We start from the raw sequence: 24,468 nt of genomic DNA on the forward strand, positions 1-24,468 counted from the left end.
CAGCTCAGGCTCTGCACAAGCTTCTCATCTCTCTTCATTGCATTAAAGGGGGGAAAGAGCTTCTAAAGCTCCATAAATGGAGACACAAGACACACATGTTTGTTTTGCATCTCTAACACAGTGGATTTAAGACCCAACACGCATCGTGGCAGTGATGTATGTGCCTTCCAAATGAATATAATTTCTGAGAGTGAATACACAGCAAAATCAAGATATTTAGACATTATGTTTCTTACCCTCTAGGCTCTGTCCAGATTACCAACTTCCTGAAGTTCAGAGCCCCAAACTGGATACACCACTGCATTTGTCAAATGGTGAATACCATGTAGAGGAGGATCACCACTTTGCATGTCTTCAAAATGTTGTTTGTTTGTTGTATTTCTCAATGAGAAAGTTGCCTCTCTTTATTTTGCTAGTCTGTGGTGGGCTCTGATCTCTCCTCAGCTTCTCAGGTGTAAGTATGAACTGAGGGTAGGGGCTGCAAAGGTGAAACTTCCACTCTATGCACCTTTTCTTGGGTTTAAATAAGTATTTTTCGAGGGATGGAGAGGGTGCAGAGGTATTCTGGTGAGTGCCCTGTTCCAAAACATTTAGTAGCACTCCTTTACCAAGAGAATAACTGAGCTACTCTTTATTCTTCAAACAGGTAGCATCTAAAGTGGGACATAAGCACATGGAGTCAGATTTTGAAAAGGATTAGTGTATCAAGGGCTCAGCACCTCTGAACAAGATGTTTCAAAGTGCCTGGGATATAGAAAGGGATCAAGACTCCAGCACAGCACAAATGTCTGTGTAGCTGTCAGGACGTGGTTAGTGGTAAAGCTCTTGTCACTTCAAGGAGGGCAGAATCAGGTCAACATAAAGGGTTCACCTACACTTGTGAGGCCAGACAGCTTTCTGGAAAAGAGAAGTGGAAGAGGAAAAATCCAGACAATTGTATAGCTGGGCCTGAGCCAACGTGCCCTGCCAGCGGCAAGAGTGAGCAGGCCAAGACTGCATTGTCCTGGAAATCCCTGCCCCACAGCTGAGATGACCCTGTTGCTCTTGATAATCCCTTCCATATGTTGCATTCTTTTAGTGATATAGCAGGAGTTCTCCCTAGTGCTTGGCTTTGCTCATGCACGGAGCTGTGAACCTGCACTTGTGACTCCATGTGCAAGCCTTCATAAACAGAAATGTCTGTCACAACCTGACCACTCTGACTCCAACACCAGGCAGGTGGCTGACACAGGATCATGGCTTGCTCTCTACTGTACCTTTCTGACCCCATCATGTTTCATCTCAATCACATGGAGGGTGTAGTTGGTCCTCCGGCCCTTCTCATTAAATTGAACGTTGCCGGACAGCCCTTCAAAACGGACCTTAAAGACAAAAATATCAATGAGGAGAATAAATTAGTCAGAATCCCACATGGTGGTGATTTGGCAGCAGTTAAGAGGCAAGGGGAGGAAGGATGGTGGGTGCAGTCATGTCTCTTGGGTGTCTGCAGGGGAGACAGTGCATCTATCTGACCTCAGGCTTTAGTTTAGGTCCACTCTTTACTGTGTGCCTGGCTGTGTGCACAGCAATTCTCATAACTTACCCTTTCTTTTGTAAAGCTTTTCCTGTTGCTGAGCTCAGCATGTGTGAGTCTGTCACTTCTAGGGGTGTGACAGTGAGCTAAATCAGCTCCAAACTCCTTGGGTCATGTATTTGTTCATCTCTTTGAAATCTAAGCCAGAGTCAGGATCTGGTAAAGAATTTGTCAGTCCAGATCAGGAAGTGTATTTAAATACAAAACTGTGGTCACAGCTTCCAGCTGCTGCCTTTCAATAGAGAAGAGTCTCTCAGTTACCAAGCAAATTTAATTACCTCTGCACCAGCCTAACAAAACCTGACAATTTAGTATTGTAAAGGAGGTTTGCTTAGGAGACTTTGATATCTGCTGATAACACTACCAAGTTGAAGAGCGTTGCTCACATCACACAGCTTGAGCTTCTCCTCTGGCTGTGGCCATTTGACTTGCTGCAAAAGTGCCCAGCCTAGCATGGAGAAAGGCTTCCAACTGGAGTACTTTGTGGGCTGACCAGGCCATGGAGACCAGGAACATGGGAAAAGGAGTGCAAGTGTGAGAGAGACACCACCTGGAGAAGGTCTCATGCCACTAGATTGGGAAGAAAAAGTTTGTTGTCAGCCTTTCCACTTGCTCTGGACAAGTCTGTGGTCCCTGCAACTGCAGTCTTCTCATATGCAAAATGGGATTAGGCATTTAGTGAGTAGCCTTTTGAAGTGCTTTGAGCTCCTCACAACAAACACCCATGGTGCAGAAAGGAGGAGATGTCATTATGGAAAAATCTGTTGCTAATCTGCTTAAAGAGTGTTTGTTTGCCAGCTCTCACTGAAAAGGTTTGTCACAAAAATGAACATCTGCCAGTATTTTCTGAAGCTCCTTCAAGTCAAGAGGTGTTCCTGGTGATGTTTGAAGAAATGTGCTTGTCACTTCTCATAAGATACAATACACCCATAAAGGATAGAGGCTCTAGAAAAGCACCACTGCCTTAAGCGCTCCCGTGCCTGATTTTCATCATCCCTTTGGTTTTCTTTTCAAGTCCTAAGTGACTCTGAAGCTCAGGTCACAGGTGTTCATGCTTGGGACCTTTATATGCACTAAAAGGCAGGTGTAGAGCACCAGTTTCTTCTCTATGAATTAAGGAAATGTTAATCCTGTCATGTCCACGTGGCACTAAAATGACAAAATGGTCCCTCCCACCCATCCCGGAGGCTGCAGCACAATTTTCCCATCAAGTGTCATAGTATGAGACCTCTGATTCACCACAAAATATAGTAAGGACTGATTTCAAGAGTGGCAAGGTATTAGGTAATAGCTTGGACTTGATCTCTGAGGTATTTTTGAACCTGGTTGATTCTATGATTCTAATAAGGCTGACTAGAACCACAGAGCATTGAAGCACAGTTGTGTGTCAGGCATGGGCATGGGGTTCTCCACTGGGAAAGCTGGGAGGAGAAGGATGACACCATGGGCTTCTGGTTTATGGGGTTAGTCAACACTTTGGGGGCAGGATTTGATCTGCTGGAGGGTAGAGAGGCTCTGCAGAGGGACCTCGACAGGCTGGACAGATGGGCAGAGTCCAACGGCATGAGATTGAACACATCCAAGTGCCAGGTTCTGCACATTGGCCACAGCAACCCCATGCAGTGCTACAGGCTGGGGTCAGAGTGGCTGGAGAGCAGCCAGGCAGAGAGGGACCTGGGGGTACTGGTTGATGGTAGGCTGAACATGAGCCTGCAGTGTGCCCAGGCAGCCAAGAGGGCCAATGGCAAGAACAGTGTGGCCAGCAGGAGCAGGGAGGTCATTCTGTCCCTGTACACTGCACTGGTTAGGCCACACCATGAGTCCTGTGTCCAGTTCTGGGCCCCTCAGTTTAGGAAGGAGGTTGACTTGCTGGAACGAGTCCAGAGAAGGGCAACGAAGGTGGTGAGGGGCTTGGAACACAGCCCTGTGAGGAGAGGCTGAGGGAGCTGGGGTTGCTTAGCCTGAAGAGGAGAAGGCTCAGGGTGCCCTTATTGCTGTCTCCAACTACCTGAAGGGAGGTTGTAGACAGGAGGGGGTTGGTCTCTTCTCCCAGGCAACCAGCACCAGAACAGGAGGACACAATCTCAGGCTGTGCCAGGGGAGGTTTAGGTTGGATGTTAGGAAGAAGTTCTATACAGAGAGAGTGATTGCCCATTGGAATGGGCTGCCTGGGGAGGTGGTGGAATCACCATCACTGGAGGTGTTCAGGAGGAGACTGGATGGGGTGCTTGGTGCTATGGTTTAGTTGTTTAGGTGGGTTGGATTGGTTGGTGGGTTGGATGCGATGATCTTGAAGGTCTCTTCCAACCTGGCTTATTTATTCTATTTATTCTACTTAGGGACTAGCAATCAACCAGGGCAACCAAATAACGTTAACAACTAAAAAGATCAGCCAGGAATCAGCATAATCTTTTCAAAGTACAACTGAAAGCTCAGTGTTGGTTCAGAGCAACATTTGGTGAGTATCTTCCTGGGGCAAAAAAGAAAAGAAAAGAAAAAGGAGAAAGCAAAAGAATTCTCTTTAGTGAAAGCAGGCATCTTGCTGGAACCTGTTAGGTTTCTGTTTTGGAGAAACTGCAGAATGTTTCAAATTGCTCTTCATCTTTACTCCTGCCACCCCTGACTCCTTCCTACACTAAAAAAGAAATAAGGCAATTCAGGAGCCGATTCCAGACATTTGTGCAGAAAATAAGGGAGGAACTTTCTGCTTTTACACAGCTCGTAAAACTGGAGGTGCTAGCAAATGGGAGGTAAAGAGAAAGCACAGTGAATAGCTGGAAGAATTGCCCTAATTTTGAGTCTTTACAGAAAAGATAACTCAACCCTTCACTCTAATCATAAGTTCTTGTATTTCTGTCTGCTGCTTTCTTGCTATGATACTGAATGCTGGATGATTATTCAATTCATAGTTATGATTTCCCTAGGAGACTTTTTTCCCCCCCTGCATGTTTCAGAGTCTTTTGATTATTATGGGTTTTTTTTTTTTCCCACCATCAAAACTGAACTGGTCACATCTTTTGAAAATTACAGGGGTTGTGGGTTTTCTTTTGGGATGGTAAACAACTTCTGCAGAAAGCTCTTCAGGTTGCTTGCCCAAACACAGCTGAAAAATGAAGTTTTTAAGCTGTTTTAATGAAGAGCTGAGGAAACTTCAGGAGATTATTATTTTTTTCCCCCAGGACACACAAAATTGCATTTTCTAATCAAGTCTGCTTTTGGTATCCTGTTCTCATAAATTCAGAGTATCATAGTATCAGTCAGGGTTGGAAGGGACCACAAGGATCATCTAGTTCCAAGCCCCCTGCCATGGGCTGGGACACCCCACACTAGATCAGGCTGGTCCAGCTCATCCAGCCTGGGCTTAAACACCTCCAGGGATGGGACTTCAACCACCTCCCTGGACAACCCATTCCAGGGCTTCACCACTCTCATGGGGAAGAACTTCCTCCTCATATCCAGTCTGAATCTCCTCACCTCCAGCTTCATTCCATTCCCCCTAGTCCTATCACTACCTGATATCTTGAGAAGTCCCTCCCCAGCCTTCTTGTAGGCCCCCTTCAGATACTGGAAGCCACAATTAGGCCACCTCAGACCCTTTTATTCTCCAGACTGAACAGCCCCAACTCCCTCAGACTGTCAATGAAGGAAAATGTTTGAGAATCCACTACTCATCAGAAGACTTCCAAGCATTCATGTTTATGAGGTAACCAATCTCCCCAATGTATCAAGGAGGCTGATTTTATTATAAGGGGTTTGGAGGCCACATGACAGCGATTTGCCCAAGGTCGTACCCAAAGTCAGCGACATGCCTGGGAACAAATTGAATCCCGACAATGAAATCAAATCAGAGGCAAGATTGGGTTTTGAAAGGATTGCTGTTCATCAGGAAGCCAAAACCAAATCAAAACAAAACACATGGGGAAATTTACATAGGATGTAAATTAACCAAAATTTCTCCTTGCCTTTCTTCACACTTCAGGAAAGAAGATGGGGTGGGCTATATTTGGGTAACAGTGAACTAGCAGTATTTCCAAGGAATCCATCTATTTTTTACCTAAACAAAAACACAGGGTGGGGAAAGTGCTAGAAATTAATGCCAACCTTGAAATGGAATGAAATATTCTACCTTCCTAAGTCTTTGCTGAGGGTGTATTGTTTTGTTCCTGCTCTAAGTTTCATGCAGCATTTTTGTTTATTCAAAAAGCTGAAGTTTTATGCAGGATGAGGGGGGGAAAAAAAAAAGTAGGGAAAGATTTAGATATCTAAATGGCCATTATTAAGACTTTCATGCATCCTCACAGTATGAAACCAGATATAATCTGGGCTTTGAGAACATTTTGATGACAGCTAACACATATGGTAAAATTTATGTGGTTTCAAGCTTCATTAGCAGCCTGGAAATGGAGCTGAGTTCAGAGACTCCAAGGAGCTTCAAAAAAATTATAGGGTCTGAGCAGGTCTCACTTTTGGGAAGGGGAACTTGGGGGCTGGACTAGATGAGTTTTAGTGGTCCCTCCCAACCCAACCCATTCTAAGATAAAACCTGACACCTGGGATTTTATGGGATAGTATTTTGGATTTCCTATTCCAGAATGTCAACAGAAGTTAGAGAAGACAAAGCAAATCCAGGTAGTACCAGGAGAAGCATTTGCTGGGTACACCCCTGAACTCTTTAGAAAGAGACCTGGCTCTAATCTGGAAGGATTAGCTCCTCACGCTGAGCGAATCATTTCTGTTGCTAATCACTCCTCGCGTCCCTGCCAACCCCCAGGCTGCATTCAGCATCCTTGCAGTGCACACATCGATTGGGTTTCGAACCTGTTGCAGGGCTCTCTGGATGTCAATGCCTTGTCCCCAGGGCACGGCCGGGTTGGCAAGGCAGTCGCCGGCGTTGCCGCGGCGGGAGATGTCGATCCGCTGCCTCCGCAGGTTCTGAAACGCCTCAGCCATCACCCGGACCCCGTCGTATGTGAGGGCAGACGTGTACTAGAATGAGAAGAGGAGCTTTATGTTGTCTGTTAGGCTGAGCTGACCTCAGGCATGCTGCACTGGTTCACCTCACAGAAGCTTTTCAGATGATTTGGCCTTTTCCACATCTATCAAGTTCAACAGTGCCTTGCACCCTGTCTGTCCTGTTGTGAAAGTTGATGCCTTCTCTTCCAGGCGGTGGAAGAGTGAAGGAGAAGCTCCTGCTGCGGAGCTAAGGATAGCTTTGCTTTAGCCTAGCTGCAGGTGGCACTGTCTGGAGAGGACTCTGCCTTCAAGGCCATTCCCTTGTTAACCTGAGCCTGTTTAATTAAAATCATTGAGCTGAACTTTTAAGGAATGCATTTACACAGTGTAAATGTAGGCACACAAAATCAAACCACTAGTGACCCTTTCTGCTCAGAGGGGGAGGCTAGAAAACTCTAACATGCAAGGGGAAAAAAACCCAGTTAATTCAAGCAGAAACTTGCACAAAAACTAGTGTAAAACTCTGGTATGAATAGGAACCATTAGACTAAGTCCTTTTCCTGTCATCACCTACTGATTGATTTGTTTGTGACTTTCTTCAACTGGTACTTCCAAAGCTGACATTTCTATCACTGAGTGATTCTCACAAGTGTATTTGTTTTCAACTGCTGGAGAGAAAAAAACCCAAACACCCAACCTCTACACTTCCCTGCCCCTTGACAACTTCAGGATCTGAAGATCTCCAGAGTGGTCAAGCTGCCCAGGGAGGGGGTGGAGTAACCAGCCCTGGAGGTATTTAAGAGAACCTGTAGACATGGCAGTTCAGGGCATGGTTTAGTGAGCATGGTGGTGTTGGTTTAATGGTTGGACTTGATGATTTTAAAGGTCATTTCCAAATGAAACATCTCTATTATTCTATAACTCTTTGTGCTAGGAATTAAAGTATATTTTCCCTTCTGCTGTACACAAAGCCCAGAAAAGGCATCTAGGAGCACTTCATTTTCACTGGAGATGTAATAAACAAATCAAAGGTTAAGGAGTTAATGAGGCTTCTTTTTTTTTTGGTACATTGAACTTTATAAGGTGCTTGATCCTTGTTTTTGAGGAGGGCAAACACTGGGAGAGTGAGTGAAGATGCTAACTTGTGTATTTTTTTAGCAGGCAGCAAGTCCTGCTAGTAAAATGTAGACAATATTGAGACACCTGGAAGAGATAATGTTCATAATTACATGAAGTGACAGGTTTTCTGAGTGAGATTAAGGACCCCCTGTGCAATTACAAAGAGGTCAGCATAACCTGAGCTGAGCCAGACAGATTCTGAATTAAATGGTTTATTATACCACTTGCCTTTGGCCTCTTCCAGTCCACACGAGGATGTTCCCTGGCATCATTATTCCTCCACTGCTGCATGATCCTGGCAGGAACAGCATCTGTGTAATTCACCAACTGGAAGCCAGTTACATTGGCTCCACTCTCCTTGAATTTGGTCAGGTCAATGTCCATGAATCCCTAGTACAGAAGAGAAACAGGAATCATAGAATCAACAAGGTTGGAAAAGACCTCAAAGATCACCAAGTCCAACCTGTCACCCAACACCTCATGACTACTAAACCATGGCACCAAGTGCCACATCCAATCTCTTGAACACCTCTAGGGATGGGGACTCCACCACCTCTCGGAGCAGCACATTCCAATGGCTAACAACTCTCTCTGGGAAGAACTTTCTCCTCAGCTCCAGCCTAAACTTTCCCTGGCACAGCTTGAGACTGTGTCCCCTTGTTCTAGTGCTGGTTGCCTGGAAGAAGAGACCAACACCCTCCTGGCCACAACCTCCCTTCAGGTAGTTGTAGAAAGCAATAAGGTCCCCCCTGAGCCTCCTCTAAGCAACTCCAGCTCCCTCAGCCTCTACTCACAAGGCTGTGCTCAAGGACTCTCCCCAGCCTTGTTGCCCTTCTCTGGACATGTTCAAGTGTCTCAAAGACCTTCTTAAACTGAGGACCCCAGAACTGGACACAGGACTCAAGGTGACCTAACCAGTGCTGAGTACAGGGCACAATGACTTCCTTGTTCCTGCTGGCCACACTATTTCTGATGCAGGCCAGGATGCCATTGGCCTTCTTGGCCACCTGGGCACACTGCTGGCTCATGTTCAGCCAGCTGTCAATCAATACCCTCAGGTCATTCTCTATTTGGCAGCTCTCCAGCCACTCTTACTCCAGCCTGTAGCACTGTTTTGGGTTGTGGCCAAAGTGCAGCACCCAGCACTTGGACTTGTTGAATGCCATCCTGTTGGACTCTGCCCATCTGTCCAGCCAATCAAGGTCCCTCTGCAGAGCTCTTCTACCCTCTAACTGATCAACAACTGCTCCCAACTTGGTGTCATCTGCAAATTTACTGATGACTGACACATCCCCCTCATCCAGATCATCAGTGAAGATATTAAACGGGATGGGGCCCAGCACTGATCCCTGGGAGAAGGAGAAGCTCGTCAGGGAGAGACACTGCTAGGTTGCTAACAGGAGTCCTGCCTATCTACACATACACCAGCCAGCTTAGGAAACATTTCTTCCTTCTGCACCTAAACTGCCCTCTCACATCAGCATCAGACCAAGGGAGTTAAAAGTGACTTTAAAGACTTCATCACTTTTTCTTGCTGCTTTTTGCAAGCCATTTAGCATCCACTTACAAGGGTGAAGGTTTGACACAGGTGTACAGATGCTCTAAGTGGGTGATTTGTTTTGCTTTAAAGTGCAGTGATTTAGGTTTAAAAGGAAAAAAAAAAGGTTATTTTTTGTGTGCAAGTATTTCTCAGAATGCTGGCTTAAACCCACATCAATCTTGTTTGTAATTGTTAGTGCAGGGGTTTGAGAAAGCCAGGGCTGTGATTAGTGAATAGGAAATGCAGCAGGATAATTGCCCCTGACATCTTAATGCATTTCAGGCCAAGTGTTTTTTGACACACAGAGCTCCTAAGGTTCAGTAAGAGAGACCTCACAGGTTGCCAGCTGGTTATTCATGGCTAGGACCAAATCACAGTGACATTTTGCTCATGGGAGGTACTCAGGGGAAAAAGGATCTGTCAAAAGAAACTACTGCACAGCAACTTGAAGGAGTTTGTGCCACCAGCTCCTCCTTGGAAGGCCTACAAAAGCAGGAACAAAAGTCCAAGTTCACAACAGAGCATGAGTAAGATGTCTGGTGCATTTAGCCCTCTCAACCAGCAGATTTAAACAGGAGAAGTCAATAAAGAAATGTTAAAAAAAAGAGTATTATGACACCAGTGAGGAGACAGCAGAAGTTGAAAGCACTCTCCTTCACTGGTTTCCCCAAACCAATGCACTCTGAAACTGAAGCAAGTGTTCAAGAAGAGAAGAGAAGAGAACAGAACAGAATAGACCAGACCAGTTTGGAAAAGACCTTCAAGACCATCGAGTCCAGCCTATCACCCAACACCATCTAATCAACTAAACCATGGCACCAAGCACCCCATCCAGTCTCTTCCTAAACACCTCCAGTAATGGTGACTTCATCACCTCCCTGGGCAGCACATTCCAATGGGCAATCACTCTCTCTATGAAGAATTTCTTCCTAATATCCAGTCTAAACTTCCCCTGGTGCAGCTTGAGACTGTGTCCTCTTGTTCTGGTGTTGGTTTCCTGAGAGAAGAGACCAACCCCCACCTGACTGCAGCCTCCCTTCAGGTAGTTGTAGACAGCAAGAAGGTCTCCCCTGAGCCTCCTCTTCTCCAGGCTAAGCAACCCCAGCTCCCTCAGCCTCTCCTCACAGGGCTGTGCTCCAAACCCCTCCCCAGCTTTGTTGCCCTTCTCTGGACATGTTCCAGCAAGTCAACCTCCTTCCTAAACTCAGGGCCGCAGAACTGGACACAGTACTCAAGGTGTGGCCTAACCAGTGCAGTGTACAGGGGCAGAATGACCTCCCTGCTCCTGCTGGTCACACTGGTCCTGATCCAGGCCAGGATACCATTGGCCTTTTTGGCTGCCTGGGCACACTGCAGCCTTATGTTCAGCCTACTGTCAACCAGTAGCCCCGGGTGAATAATAGTACTATTCATTGGAATTCATCTGATGCCAGATGTTAAAATAATTTCCACAGAGACAAGGAATTATTTCTTGAGAGAGGCTCTACTTCCCTCCCCCCCCAACACTGATTTTTTTTCCATCATTGAGGTTCTTTAAGAAGTGTGCAGACCTCTGAAGATTTTCCATTTGTTGAGACCACAGAGTGTGCCATTAACCTTGAACACATCTTTGCATTTTGGCTGTTAGCAACTGCTGAAAGACCTGTTTTTACCTGGTATCCCTCCTCCACATGCCCCAGTACAAGATCAGTATAGGAACAGTCCTAAATACAAAGGGATTTTAATCACTGCACCACTGAAATCTCCTCAGAGCAGGCCTGGGTGACATGGAAGCCAATGAACTGGGACCAGTAGAGGTCAGGTGGTTTAGAAAACAGCTCCCAGAGGAGGTGAACTCTTGCTGGCTAACACATAAACAGGAAAATATCAAATATTATGCAAGCTGTCTGCCTCTTCAAAATGCTTCTATTCACAAAGTGACACCAGGGATTAAATACACGTATCTGCCTTTCTGCAATATCAGTCAGTGCTTGTAGGAAGCAGGAGAATGACAATATTTACAAGTAAAGATGTCATCAATCATCTGTTGCCTTGTACTAACTCTTCTCTGGTTTTCAGTTGGCCATAATTGGAAAACAGAAAGGAAATTCTGAAAAATGGGCTAAGGATAGACTGCAACCCACTCCTGAGGGGCAGCAGATGTGCTTTTGTAGCAATGTGTGTAGTATCAACCCATCTGGGAAAGAATCAGCACAGAAATCATGAAATCATAGAATCAATAAGATTGGAAAAGACCTCAGAGATCACCAAGTCCAACCTTTCATACAACTCCTCATGACCAACTAACCCATGTCTTCCAGTGCCACATCCAATCCTTTTCTGAACACCTCCAGGGATGGTGACTCCATCTCACCTTGGCAACAGCAATTTCCCCGACAAAGAAAGCTGTCCCCCCTAAGAAATACTAGCTTCTGTTTGCTGATACTTGTGAAATTCTGCTTGGTGCCTTGCTGCAGCTCACCTGACAGCAAACGCTGGGCAAACGAGAAGTGATTCATGGAAGCCAGTTCCAATTTGCTCATGAATTGCCTGTGACCAGACAGGGAATTCCTTCATGTTCAGAATGTGCCCATGGAGGGTTCTGTAGGTCTTATTCAATCTGTGCATTGCCTTGCACACTGACTTGAATAGAATAGAATAGAATTAACCAGGTTGGAAAAGACCTTTGAGATCATCAAGTCCAACCTATCATCCAACACCACCTAATTAACTAAACCATAGCATCAAATGCCTCATCCAGTCTCTTCCTAAACACCTCCAGGGATGGTGACTCCACCACCTCCCTGGGCAGCACATTCCAATGGCCAATCTCTCTTTCTGTGAAGAAAATCTTTCTAACATCCAGCCTAAACCTCCCCTGGTGCAGCTTGAGACTGTGTCCTCTTGTTCTGTCACAGGTTGCCTGGGAGAAGAGACCAACCCCCACATGGCTACAACCTCCTTTCAGGTAGTGAAATGCTTCCCTTTTCCCTCCAATGATGCAGAGCAAGAGGTGAACGGTGCTGCAGCAATGTAATCCATAGGAACTCTGTGGTTCCAGAACCATGGAGGGGTCAACATTTCACAGATTTGCCAATGAAGAGTGGGAAAATGTCGCTTTGCAGCCCTTTCTGGAGCACTGTGGGCTGTTGAGGGAAACAAGCTGAGCCCCTGGAATTCGGTGACATGTGACTTCCTTCAGGCTCTTCAGACCTGAATCATTTGGGACTCATCTGCTGGACATGCAATATCTCCCCACACACCCTGCCAGTCCCATGGGGAGGAAGAGAAGGAATGCAAGGACAGGTTGGACTTGCTGAACTTTGAGGTCTCTTCCAACCTTGGTGATTCTGTGATTCTGAGATCAGACTCCAGCCTAGGCACTGTGCCAGCACAGCAGGACCCAAAACCAACACAGAGCTCCCCAGGACCCCAGATAGGGTCACTGCCCAAAACACAGGCACTCCGGGGCAGACATCACTTCTGCAGGCAGGGTTTTTTCTGGGAACCATCAAAACCAGGCTGGAAGGGACAGCACATCAGCCAGCCCACCCCCTGCCCCACAGCAGAATGAGCTGTCCCTTTGATTTAAACTCACTTTGCAAAACCATCTCAGCAACTCAGAGAACACAGCCTCCTGCCTTGCCTGTGCCTGGAGAGCTCAAGGCTTTCTCTGAACGCCATCAAATTAGCAGGCTGACAATGAAGCACAGAAATCTGGACCCATCCGCACTGATGGGCTGAGACAGCCTCCCTCCTCCACGTCTGCTCTGACTCACAGCATCTGCAACACACAGCTCAAGCAGCAGCCAGGCTTGCTTCAAATGGAGGAAACCTGCTCTTTAGCCTGTACTGTGGACTCTTCTCTCTTCCTTAATGAACCTCACAAAGTGATTCCATGCTGAAGTCCTGCTGCTAGTAAATAATATGGGCAGCTGTTTCAGACCTCATGCCTTCAAATAGGAAGCAGAGAAGTACTGGGAAAGGTTTTTTACTTCTTGTGTTTTCCTTGCTGCATCTGTTCTTTATGCTGTTCCTAAATGGAACACATTTTTCAGCCATAGGTTGCCTTGGTGTCTGATTTTGTGCCATGGCTGCTGGGAGAGGTGTCAGCAGTCACACATTTATATTCCTTTCTACCACTTCTGGGCTCAGTCATCAAAGGTAATACATAATGCAGGAAAACTGATGATCTGAAATGGGCCTCATGTATCCATCTTGATGAACTGATCCACGAAGGATCTGCCTTGAAAGGAAAGTTCCCCAGAAATGACACAGCTCCTTGTTCTCACCCTGAGCACCATAAGGTGCTAAGAAACCGAGTGGGCAGTGCAGACAGCTGTCAGATGGGGCAGGGAAAGCCTTTATGCATGACCCTCCTGAAATCTGCCAGCACCTCGTATTTCCCTGCTCGTCTCCTTCCACCTTCACATTTCACTGCTTCACCACCCTAAACCTCTGCCTCTTTGCCATGCTGGGTGGCATTGCTCCTTCTAGGACATCATTTCAGCCCACGGGAATGCTGCAGACTTTCCTCTGTTCCCAGACTTTGACAGGCAGACGGCCGCCGACCGACACCTTCACATTCTCTCTGTGTTTCAGCAAATTGGTTTTAATTGCTGGTGCTTTCCCAGCAGGGTCCCTCCTGGAGTATAATCTTGCCTTTGAAGCTGCAGCAACAGGCAGCGAGGGCTGAGCTCTGGGCAGGCTGCAGCTTATCGTCTCATAAAGCTCCCTGCAGCCCGGCTTAAAAACCTCTGTGCTTTTGCTGCAAGTCTTGGCTTTTCCAGAGAGGAAGGACCTTAGAAAGTCTCCTCGAAGGCTGCCACATTTCTGAGAAATCCTGTTGTTTTTTCTTCTCCCTCTGTATCTTCTGAGCCCTCTAGATCCTCCTCCTGAGAGTGCCAAAGCTCATCTCTGAATGAGGAGATGAGCAATTCTGTTGAATTGCTCGGAGGCTGGCTGAATCTAACACAATCTCTTTACCCCAGGAATGAGTGTTAGGTTTTTTTCAGTCACTTTCTCATTTGGATGAAGGCACTGGAGTTTTTTTTTTCCCCCATTTGTTTTGCTTTTCATAAGCAGCACACTGAAATACTTCAGCAATTCTCCCTGAGCTTGGGTAAGTGCCACAGAAACCTGTGGCAGAGGTGGGAAACTGACCTGGCTCTCTTTAGGTGCTACCCATGTATGGCTTGCAAGGACAGACTCTTTCCTCCTGGCAGACTTTATGATTATAAGAAACCTTGCAAAGCAAACCAATTGTTTCTGAAGGGCTGTAGATCAGCTGAGGGAGATGCAAAGTGGCTCCTGTCAGTCCCAGGTACAGCAGTGCCTTTCTGCAGGGAGCAAGAAGCTGAGTGTTTGCAGCCAGAGCATCCCTAACATACCAAATGCCTCACCACTGAGGCATCATTCCTCACTCCCATCACATTCCATTAAAACAGGAGGCTATGTCAAAAAAAAAGGAGCCCATCTGCTCGAGTCTTGTTCCAGAATGTCTTCTAACAGGAGAGGCCTTCTTCTCTTCTGCAGAATTATTAATGTGTCAGATCTCATTGTGGCACCAAAACATGTGAGTCCTTGCTGGAACAGAGGAGTAAGTGAAGAAGAAAGGGAATAGAAAGATGGTAGGAGGGGGGAACACTATCAGACACTCCCAGTCCTGCAGTTTGATGAGTATATTTTGTCCTGGTCTGTGGCTGCAAAGCACACCAAGACAAGTGACAATCCATTCTTCAAGGACATGGGACTGCAAATGGCCAGTAACCTTTCTCCCCTTTGGATACAACTCTACAGATTTCCTTTGCGATGTTATCTACATCAGTTCCATCCCCCTGCTGCAGCACATGCTGGGTGGAAATGGTCATACCCATCTTGTTGGAAAGCTCAGTCCAGGTGTAGGGGCAGATGCCCTAGGTGTTTGTGCTCTAGAGTGTTTACAGAGTAGAAATTGATTTAAAGGTTTGGGGAACGTGCTGTGTAGTGCAGATGCCAGGGCTTCCATCAAAGCTGTGATTTAGGGATGACCTGCTCACAGTTTACAAGGACAGCAGTGAAGATTTGGTCTAGCAGGTAAAAGTGTAAATCTGATAGAAGAAGCTGAAGCAGGGCAAGTTTTGATTAGGAAAAAAAAAACAACCCACCAGTGGCACCACCATGAGGAAGATACTACAGATTTACACATCATCCTTTGCCAGCTGAGCTAGGGTAATGGATTAGGAGGCTGTAAATGGCTGAGGAAGTCTGTTATTTTAACACCCTTTTGCTGAGATTTAAGCAAACACATTTTCCTTTCCAACAGCTCTAATATAGGCTGTCAGTTACTCACCTGATGCTCAGTGGGTTTTTTAAAGCCACAGTAAGTCACTCAGATTTCTGAGCCCTCGTTAGCCACTGCAAGAAGTCTTCCATGGTTGCAGTTCATATTTTACCATGTGGGCAACTTTTGTAGCAAACCCAGGTGATGTTCTATTGCATAAGATGCTCTAATTCAAGCAAAGATTAAGTTAGGGCAGTGCTTTAGCTTTTACAATCAGAAGTTCAGATGACACAATGCTGTAAGGACTCCTTGGTAATCTTTGTATCAGGGCAGAAAAGCTTCTTGGAAACGAAACACAGACCTCAGAAGTTTCAGAGAGGCATTATATTGTCTTCAGCTGCCTGGAAAACCTTGTTTTCTCATGAGCTAGCTTGCACCACCCTCTCAGGAAGAGGAAAGGTCTAACTGGCATAATTTTAGAAAGTTAAAAATAACTTGAGCCATCTCTTTCCAACACAAGAATATCATTTCTGCAAGACCAGGCGTCTTGAAATCTTACCAGGAGAAGCAGCCGGGTGCTGGGCACATCCTTTTGGAGACTCCCACCAAACAGTTAGAGATGCAAACCCAAGTACTGCTGACCTTGTTTGTACCTTCAGTCAGCAATACTTCAGGGGGCAGAAGACAGCGTTAAGAACTGAGGATGATTAAAATACACATGGCAGCTCTCAAGATGATGGGAGACTGAGAACTGCAATATTTTAGCTCCAGGCAAGCTGAATCAGGGACTCAGTGCTGGGAGCAGAGCCATCAACACAGGGCTGGTGCTTCAGGTACAGCTTCTTGCTCCAGGCTGGTACCCAGCAGGGGCACAACAGACCTTCCCCACATGGCCACAGCATGTGCTGCAGGATGTATATGTGCTGCATTGCTTCCAGGGAGCTTATCCCTGCCTGTGCTGGCAGAACTTTGCTCTCTGGGGATGTGGACATCTTTTTTTGACAATCAATTTAGGAGGAGACCTCTTCTTCAGTGACTGCACCTGACATCAGGTTTAGGTCACTGTATCTAAGCCACTTAGAGCACAAGTCCTATGAGGAGAGGCTGAAGGAGCTGGGGTTGATTAGCCTGGAGAAGAGGAGGCTCAGGGGAGATCTTATTGCTCTCTACAACTGCCTGAAGGGAGGTTGTAGCCAGGTGGGGGTTGGTCTCTTCTCCCAGGCAATCAGCACCAGAACAAGAGGACACAGTCTCAAGCTGCACCAGGGAAGGTTTAGGCTGGATGTTAGGAAGAAGTTCTTCATAGAATGATAGGCCATTGGAATGTGCTGCCCAGGGAGGTGGTGGAGTCACTATCACTGGAGGTGTTTAGGAGGAGACTTGATGGGGTGTTTGGTGCCATGGTTTAGTTGATTAGGTAGTGTTGGATGATGGACTGGACATGATGATCTTGAAAGTCTCTTCCAACCTGGTCTATTCTATTCTATTCTATTCTATTCTATTCTATTCTATTCTATTCTATTCTATTCTATTCTATTCTATTCTATTCTATTCTATTCATTGCAGTGAAAAAGTTCTCCCATTTTCACCAGTGTAAAAAACAGAGGCTGATCTAAAGCATGGCTGAACACCAACACATTTTTTTCTGAGTCATGCACAAGTCAATCTGCTGGGAAAGCTGCTGTGCTGGTCAGCTCCAAAGCTACCACAGCTGCTGGCTAAGTGAGACAGTCCATGGCCTAACTCAGTGCTGACACATGCTGATGGAAAATGGCACAGGAGAAAAATGCTTACCTCTGCTAATCAGATCTGGGTTTATCTTTACTTTGCCCTGCCACCCCTAGCATCAGCAATCTCATACACTTATCTATTCAACTTCAAACAAGAGCATTTGCTAAAGGAACAACTTGGGCTAATGCACCAGGAAAGACAAAAAGGCTAAGATATTGCATGTGGCAGCTGCCTTTTAAACTTTCCTTTTAAAGACAGGTCACACAAATGTTACTTATTTTAAGACAAAGATTTTCCTCTGCCCAAGAGAGCTGAGGTTCTCCCACTACTGATGGTAGTCAGCCTACATCCCTGGCACAGGACAAACAGATAGATGAAGGCAAGGTTACGGGGGAAAAAGCCAGTAACATCAAAAGAAAGGAATCCCAGAAGTTTCTAAGCTTGTTCCTCTGATAGTATTGACTGGTTTGTTGGTTTTCTTGTTGCTTTTTTCTCTCTTTTTTCCTTTGTGTTTGCTAGACTGATGCTTTCAAAGGCTGAGAACAAAGCTTAGAGAAAATAAGACTCACTAAAACAAACACTTCTTACAGTTGCCAAACCTCTTTGGCTGCTGCAAAGGAAAATAGAGATACAGAAAGAAAGAGGGAGAGAGGGAGAGATGTGATTACAACCCCCCATATACCAATATACATGATGAATACCCAGGCTGGCAGCTGGTAAAGGCTAATTGGGGTAGCTCTAATGGGTACCGCTCAAGGATCAAGCTTTCATGAATCTGCAAAAGCCACAGAGAATGTCAAATCAGCCTCAAGGAGAGGCAGGGATGCTCCCAAGAGCTGTGGCAGGGCAGTGATGTTGCAGACAGCACTTTGTGCCCAGGGAGTTGGTGGAGTCACCGTCCCTGGAGGTGTTCGAGAATGAATTGGACGTGGCACTTGAGGCCATGGTTTAGTTAGTCATGAGGTGTTGGGTGATAGTTTGGACTTGATGATTCCTGAGGTCTTTTCCAACCTCATTGATTCTCTGATTCTATGACTCTATGATTCTATGATTCTATTTGTGGGGCAGGCAAGGCTGAGCAGACATGACAGGTTCTGTCTTTAACAGTTGTAGCAGGTTCGGAGAAGAATGTTTGCCCATGGCCTAAGGTGCAGAACGGTTTCATTTGTTGGTGAACGCAGAAATATTACCATCTCACCTTGGCAACAGCAATTTCCCTGACAAAGAAAGCTGTTCCCCCTAAGAAATACTAGCTTTTGTTTGCTGTTACTTGTGAAATTCTGCTTGGTGCCTTGCTGCAGCTCACCTGACAGCAAATACTGGGCAAACGAGAAGTGATTCATGGAAGCCAGTTCCAATTTGCTCATGAATTGCCTGTGACCAGACAGGGAATTCCTTCATGTTCAGAATGTGCCCATGGAGGGTTCTGTAGGTCTTATTCAATCTGTGCATTGCCTTGCACACTCACTTGAATAGAAGAGAATTAATCAGGTTGGAAAAGACCTTTGAGATGATTGAGTCCAACCTATCACCCAACACCATCTAATCAACTAAACCATGGCACCAAGCACCCCATCCAGTCTCCTCCTAAAGACCTCCAGTGATGGTGACTCCACCACCTCCCTGGGCAGCACATTCCAATGGCCAATCACTCTTTCTATGAAGGACTTCTTCCTAACATCCAGCCTAAACCTCCCCTGGTGCAGCTTGGGACTGTGTCCTCTTGTTCTGGTGCTGGCCACTCAGGAGAAGAGACCAATCCCCACCTGGCTACAACCTCCCTTCAGGTAGTTGTAGACAACAGTTGTAGACTTGCTTTGCATTCCTGCTCTAGAATCAGTGTAAGTGGGCAGTAGTGTACTGCTGGCTGGGTTTTGGCTGAGTACAGCTCTGAACAAGCATACAAGGGAAAAATAGGGATGTCAGTGGGGTTATCCATAAATACTTCACAATTTGTTTCCATGAAGTTGTTTCCATAACTGATTCCCCATGTGAAAGAGTCCACAGTTAGGTAGTGTTGCAAAATGAAGGTATTGAAAATTCATGCTCTTGCTCCAGCTAGTGTGGGCAACTTGGTGAAGACTGCTTGGAATGGGCTGCCTGGGGAGGTGGTGGAGTCACCATCACTGGAGGTGTTTAGGAGGAGACTTGATGGGGTGTTTGGTGCCATGGTTTAGTTGATTAGGTAGTGTTGGATGATGGGTTGGAAACTATGATCTTGAAGGTCTCTTCCAACCTGGTTAATTCTATTCTATTCAAGTGAGTGTGCAAGGCAATGCACAGATTGAATAAGACCTACAGAACCCTCCATGGGTTTGGTTCTGTTCCATTCCATTCCATTCCATTCCATTCCATTCCATTCCATTCCATTCCATTCCATTCCATTCCAATTCTAGGAAGGCAGAGTCTGTCCCAGTCAGTGTTGAGAGCCTTATCATCATATAGGATGAGAGCCCTAAAATCAGGACTCCATCAGCCAGCATGGAGGACAAAAACTAATTCATCTGGAAATGTTCAGGCACTTGCAGTTTTTAGTTCTTAATTTATTCTCCTATGACCCAGCACTCCAGAATTAGCCAGCTCCACAAAACCAGGCTGTTTGCTAGGTGTGCACATGAGGGTACGTGTGTGTGTGTGTGGGCAGTGCACGCCCTGGCTTCTTACGACTTGTCTACAAGGGGAAAATCAGGAGTGTTTAAGGTCTATGCACTATGGGGATGACTCAGTGGGAATAAATTACAGCACGTTACACCCTCTGAAGGCTCTAAATCCAGCAATGAGCTGTCCTTAGAAGAGGGTAAAACCTACAGTGATCTCTTGGATCAGAGCCCCCACGCTATAGTTTACCCCTGCTAGACACCAACTTCCCACATTTTGCTAATCCTTTCTAACACCCCCACAAAGGAAGGCTTGCTGTCCTTCCTCACTGCCATATGGCCTCAGAAACAAGAGGTCCTTTTGCCATTGCTGAACTGACTGGTGAGCAGCTCTCCTGTGGGGGCAGCACATCACAGAAACTCATCTGAGTTCTAGTGCCTGAACCTGCCTGTGTGCGCAGCAGAATCCCAAAGGTTTCTGCCATGGAAAGGGCATTCATAGAATCACAGAGTCATAGAATCAACAAGGTTGGAAAAGACCTCAGGGATCATCAAGACCAACCTATTACCTAGTACTTAACACCTCATGACAACTAAACCATGGCTTCAAGTGCCATATCCAATCCTTTTCTGAGCACCTCCAGGGAGGGTGACTCCACCACAGCACATTCCAATGGCAAATTACTCTTTCTCTCATGATCTTTCTCTTAACCTTGAGGAGTGCTGGTCTTCTCTAATAGTTCTCCCACGTTGTCTGATTATTCCCTGCTCTCTATGCTGGTTTGTTTGTTTATTTTGTAGGGGTTTGTCTGCTTGTTTGTTTTCAATATTCTCTCTGGAGGCTGGCTCCAGGTTTTTAAGGTGTGGGAAAGACCAAAAGAAAGAGCTGGAATTCCTTTCACTACTCCTCTCCCAAATCAAAGCTGCTTGAAAAGCACAGCTACTAACTGCAGATTCTGGTGGTCCTGTCAGACTCTGTGGGTCTCACCCTCCACTGAGCTGCAGATGTGAGGAGAATCTCACTGTAGAAGGGCTGGGGAAATGGAAAGCCTTTTGCTCTGAGTTAATTATTTATAACCCATGTTGGCTGAGTATGCAGCCTCTTCCAGACAGCTCTGTCCTTTCAGCACTTGTGCAAAGACTAAGAAAACAAATCAAAGCTGGGAGAAGTGTACTTGCTCAGGCTGAAAGCGGGAGGAGTGTGGTATCAGAAGACAGAAAACACCAACACTTGAATATTAAACCATCTCATGCCTGCCTTGTATTGCTCCTTGTGAAGCCATGCAGAGGGAAGTGGTGATAATCTCCTTAAGCCTTCTGCATCATTGTACATTAAAAATCTCAGACACTTGCACTCCAACCACTGTAGAGAGTTTCCCTGCTTAACTTTCAGGGAAGGACTTTCACATACATCTATGGACTGGGACCTGGGTTAAAGCAAATTATATACATATATATATAGTCATTTCTTTCCCATTAAGTGGCCACTGAAGCTACTGGGTATTCTGGAGTTCGTGTCTCCCCCTGGACAACCCAACATTTTTAACTTTGTAATTACATGGTAGCGCCCAGTGCAGAAGTGCAGGGTCGGTATCAGGGCATTGCAGGGTAATTACGTGGACATTTTTGTCTTGTAAATTACAGAGTTGTCTTGAGAGAAGGGAAATGGCAGCAACCACTTGACTAATTGGTAGTTTAAAGTTTAATTACCCCAAGGCTGACGTGCTGCCTTGTGAATGCAGCTGTGGAAGGGAAGAACGGCTCCAGACCCTATAAGCAGGCTCACCCCACATGGGCACAGTGGGTCCTGGGGGGAACAGCCTCAGCCCCAGCCTGTGACGCCAGCTCATCCTCTGCTGTGCATCTCCTGGGATGGACAGACACATCTGGGGAGGAGAGGGCTTGAGCTCTTCTGTGTAAAACCTCCAGATGCCCTGTGGGTTGAAGCTATTCCTTTCCCTCTTACCTCTTCCCAGAACTCCCTAGGCAGAGAAATTGTCCAGCCTTCTGGGAGAGGACAGCAATCCTGCTGTTCCAGAAAGATGGCCTTGTTACTGCCCAATACTGGTGGCCAGTCAGTTCCAACCCACCACAAAACCTCAGCAACCTTGGGGAAGTTCTGTGGATACTCTTGCTGACTCAAAAGAGAAAACACCTCAAGCAGAACATCACCAAGGACTTTGGTATTGCTTTTACCCAAAAAGTGGATGAGAAAAGACATGTCCAGCTCAGTAATTAGAAATGCAGTGTTTTACAAAATATGGGCTAGCAAAACCAAACCAAACCAAACCAAACCAACCCCAAAACCCAAACCCCTCCAACAAAGGCAACTCACCAAATTTGCCAGAATGTAGTGGTACCCATTCCCATTTTTCTCAAGCTTGATGATCTGCAAGATGAAAACCAAGAATATTTAGCAGAGATCATCTGTGGAAGAAGTGCTGCATTTATCTGCCCTTCCCCTCCTCCTTTTCCCCCACGAGACAAATCAGTTGTGGACAGGAAGACACAGTGGAAGAAAAGCTGACAATTTTGTTAGGGGAAGGACAGAGCTGTCACACATGGTATTTGAATAGCAAGCCTGAAATTAGACAGGACAAGATCCCTAAGCAGATTCCACAGGCAGGGAGAATAAGCTACCTAAACCAACTTGTCTCAGGGGTTGAAAAACAGTGTTTTGGTTGTTTGTTTGTTTGTTTTACAGGTTAAACAAGATTCATATTTCAGACACTAAAGGAACAAATAGAGGAGCTGGGATCAGCTTGTCCTGTGAATGCAGCTGAAACATCAGGCCAGCCTAAAGAGCCACTGTACACATCCTCTGACTTGGAGTCCTTGCCTACCTGGGTTTGATGTCAGGATGCTCAGACTAGAGGACAATTTCTCTCCTTTAGTGCATTGGGGGAGCTTCAAATCTCATCTTCAGAACAAAGCCACCTGGGCAAGCCACAAAGGATTCCCCTTGCAAATTTATTGAGCTTATTTATACCTTCAGGTTCATGGTGTCCCAACATATGGTCTTTGTCACTCCTTTCTCCCTGATGCCTGCAGAGTTGTTTTGCTTCTCTTTTATCAACACAATTGCTTATAGATCTGTAACATCTGAGCTTGTGTGTCAGCTGGAAAAGTTTCCCTTGTCTAGGTAGAAAGGCAGCAGCTGTTGCAGGCTTGCCTGTGATTATAGGGGATGGACTCATTGGTCAGATGGTCCCTAACCATCTTTTTCTCCCATAATTTAAAAAACAATGATAAAATAGAGGGAGAAAGAATACAGATAAAAACCACATTGTTCTCTCTGACTGCCTGTTGCCACTGAAATCCCTCTCCATTGATTTCCAGCAGCACTGTTAAATTCTTCCCATGTTACTTGAGAAAGACACTGTCTACATTTGAAGCAATCCACATAAAGAAAAAGACAATGATAAAACCAGCCCAAACTGAGATGCCTTCAGAACCTGTAGAAACACAATAATTGCCAATTTCTGAGAGAATTGTGCTGTTTCCATAAGGTTTCTTTGCTGGCAAAGCTACCTCTTATTTGCATCGTGGTATGAATTGATTCTGAATTATGGTCTGCATTGCCACCACTCAGGCAGAATCTGCACAAACAGCAGCCAGGCCAGAAAGGTTCTCACATCCAGAATGACAATGAAATGACTGCTGTGTTGGCTTCAACCAGAGATTGGTCTGCCTGGGATTCCTCTTGATACCAGGCTGGCAGCAGGTGTTTGAGAGGCATCAGATGAGGGCATGAACAGACTGATCCTCCCTATGGGACAACACTCCTAGTCTATCATGAGCAGCCATTTAGGGATTTCCAAATGGAGTACAAATGAGCTGATGCTTGCTCTGTGCAACTGGTTCATCTGCCTTAGCCTTTCTCTGATGAAGTGCTCTTGTATGCACATTAAAACTCATCTGGTTCCCAGCATTAACGTGGGGGTGGCAATTAACTCCAATGCAGGCTTCATTTAGTAGCAGTTTCTTATTCAACAGATGTCAGCTCCACCAGTTTCACTGCCCAGTGGTTCTCTGCACAGGATTCCTCACCATGGCTTCTGCTGAGCAGTCTGAAGCCCTCAGAAAAAGAACACCTCTGTATGCCTAAGGCTGTAAAGATAAATACTCTTATTATAGGGAGTTTTCTGAGTATCCTCCATTGCCACATCTGAAGAGCAGAAGCAGACTCAACTTGTACCCTTCCATTTATCAACTGAGACTGACCTTTGCACTAAGTCCCAGACCTTGTGGAAGGACTAAGCATCTCTGGGGCTTTGGGATGCCTAAGAATTATAATCCAATTCCTCTTTTCTGTGGTGTCAACAGTAGCTGGCATTGGCTTTTCCTGCCCAAACTCTCCCTGTGTTATTTTATGAGGTATCGGAGCTGATGAACCGGAGAGGGCTGCCATCCAGCTTTCCCTGAGCTGTTAATCTTGCAGCCCATCCACCTGACTTATGAGGCTTGCTTCCTGTGTTTTACACAGTTATTTGTGATCTTAATTTATTTTAAAATGCTTGCTCAGTCTTAATGTGCCCAGGCAGCAAGCTGAGGTTATAATAGCATTTATCACTTAGCCTCAACATGGTGAAAGCCTGCGCTGGCCTGCATGCTGATAGCTCACATGGGCCACCTAGGTTTCATTACCCACTTCTTAATGGGGGCCAGGTTGACATCTATTAGAGAGAAATCCTCCAAGAGCAAAACAGTGGCA

At 45.9% G+C, this 24,468-nt stretch overlaps 1 protein-coding gene across 5 annotated transcripts in view; it reads right to left on the bottom strand.

Annotated features, from left to right (window-relative positions):
• The window catches only part of GRIA1 (glutamate ionotropic receptor AMPA type subunit 1), a 75,167-nt gene that overhangs the window by 45,183 nt on the left and 5,516 nt on the right, over positions 1 to 24,468 (bottom strand). For all 5 annotated transcript variants that reach the window (XR_010990222.1, XM_068161957.1, XM_068161927.1 and 2 more), the window contains exons 3-6: positions 22,090 to 22,143; positions 7,874 to 8,035; positions 6,392 to 6,559; positions 1,257 to 1,361 (exon numbers count right to left, since the gene is read on the bottom strand). Coding sequence is in view for 4 of the 5 variants with exons in the window: in XM_068161957.1 (XP_068018058.1) it covers positions 1,257 to 1,361; positions 6,392 to 6,559; positions 7,874 to 8,035; positions 22,090 to 22,143 (489 nt within the window). In the remaining variant the exon portion in view is untranslated. The remainder of the gene's footprint in view (positions 1 to 1,256; positions 1,362 to 6,391; positions 6,560 to 7,873; positions 8,036 to 22,089; positions 22,144 to 24,468) is intronic.

The sequence above is a fragment of the Melanerpes formicivorus genome, unplaced genomic scaffold, assembly GCF_026170545.1.
Source record: "Melanerpes formicivorus ecotype bairdi unplaced genomic scaffold, bMelFor1.0.p_v2 SCAF_2, whole genome shotgun sequence".
Classification (NCBI taxonomy): Eukaryota; Metazoa; Chordata; class Aves; order Piciformes; family Picidae; genus Melanerpes; species Melanerpes formicivorus.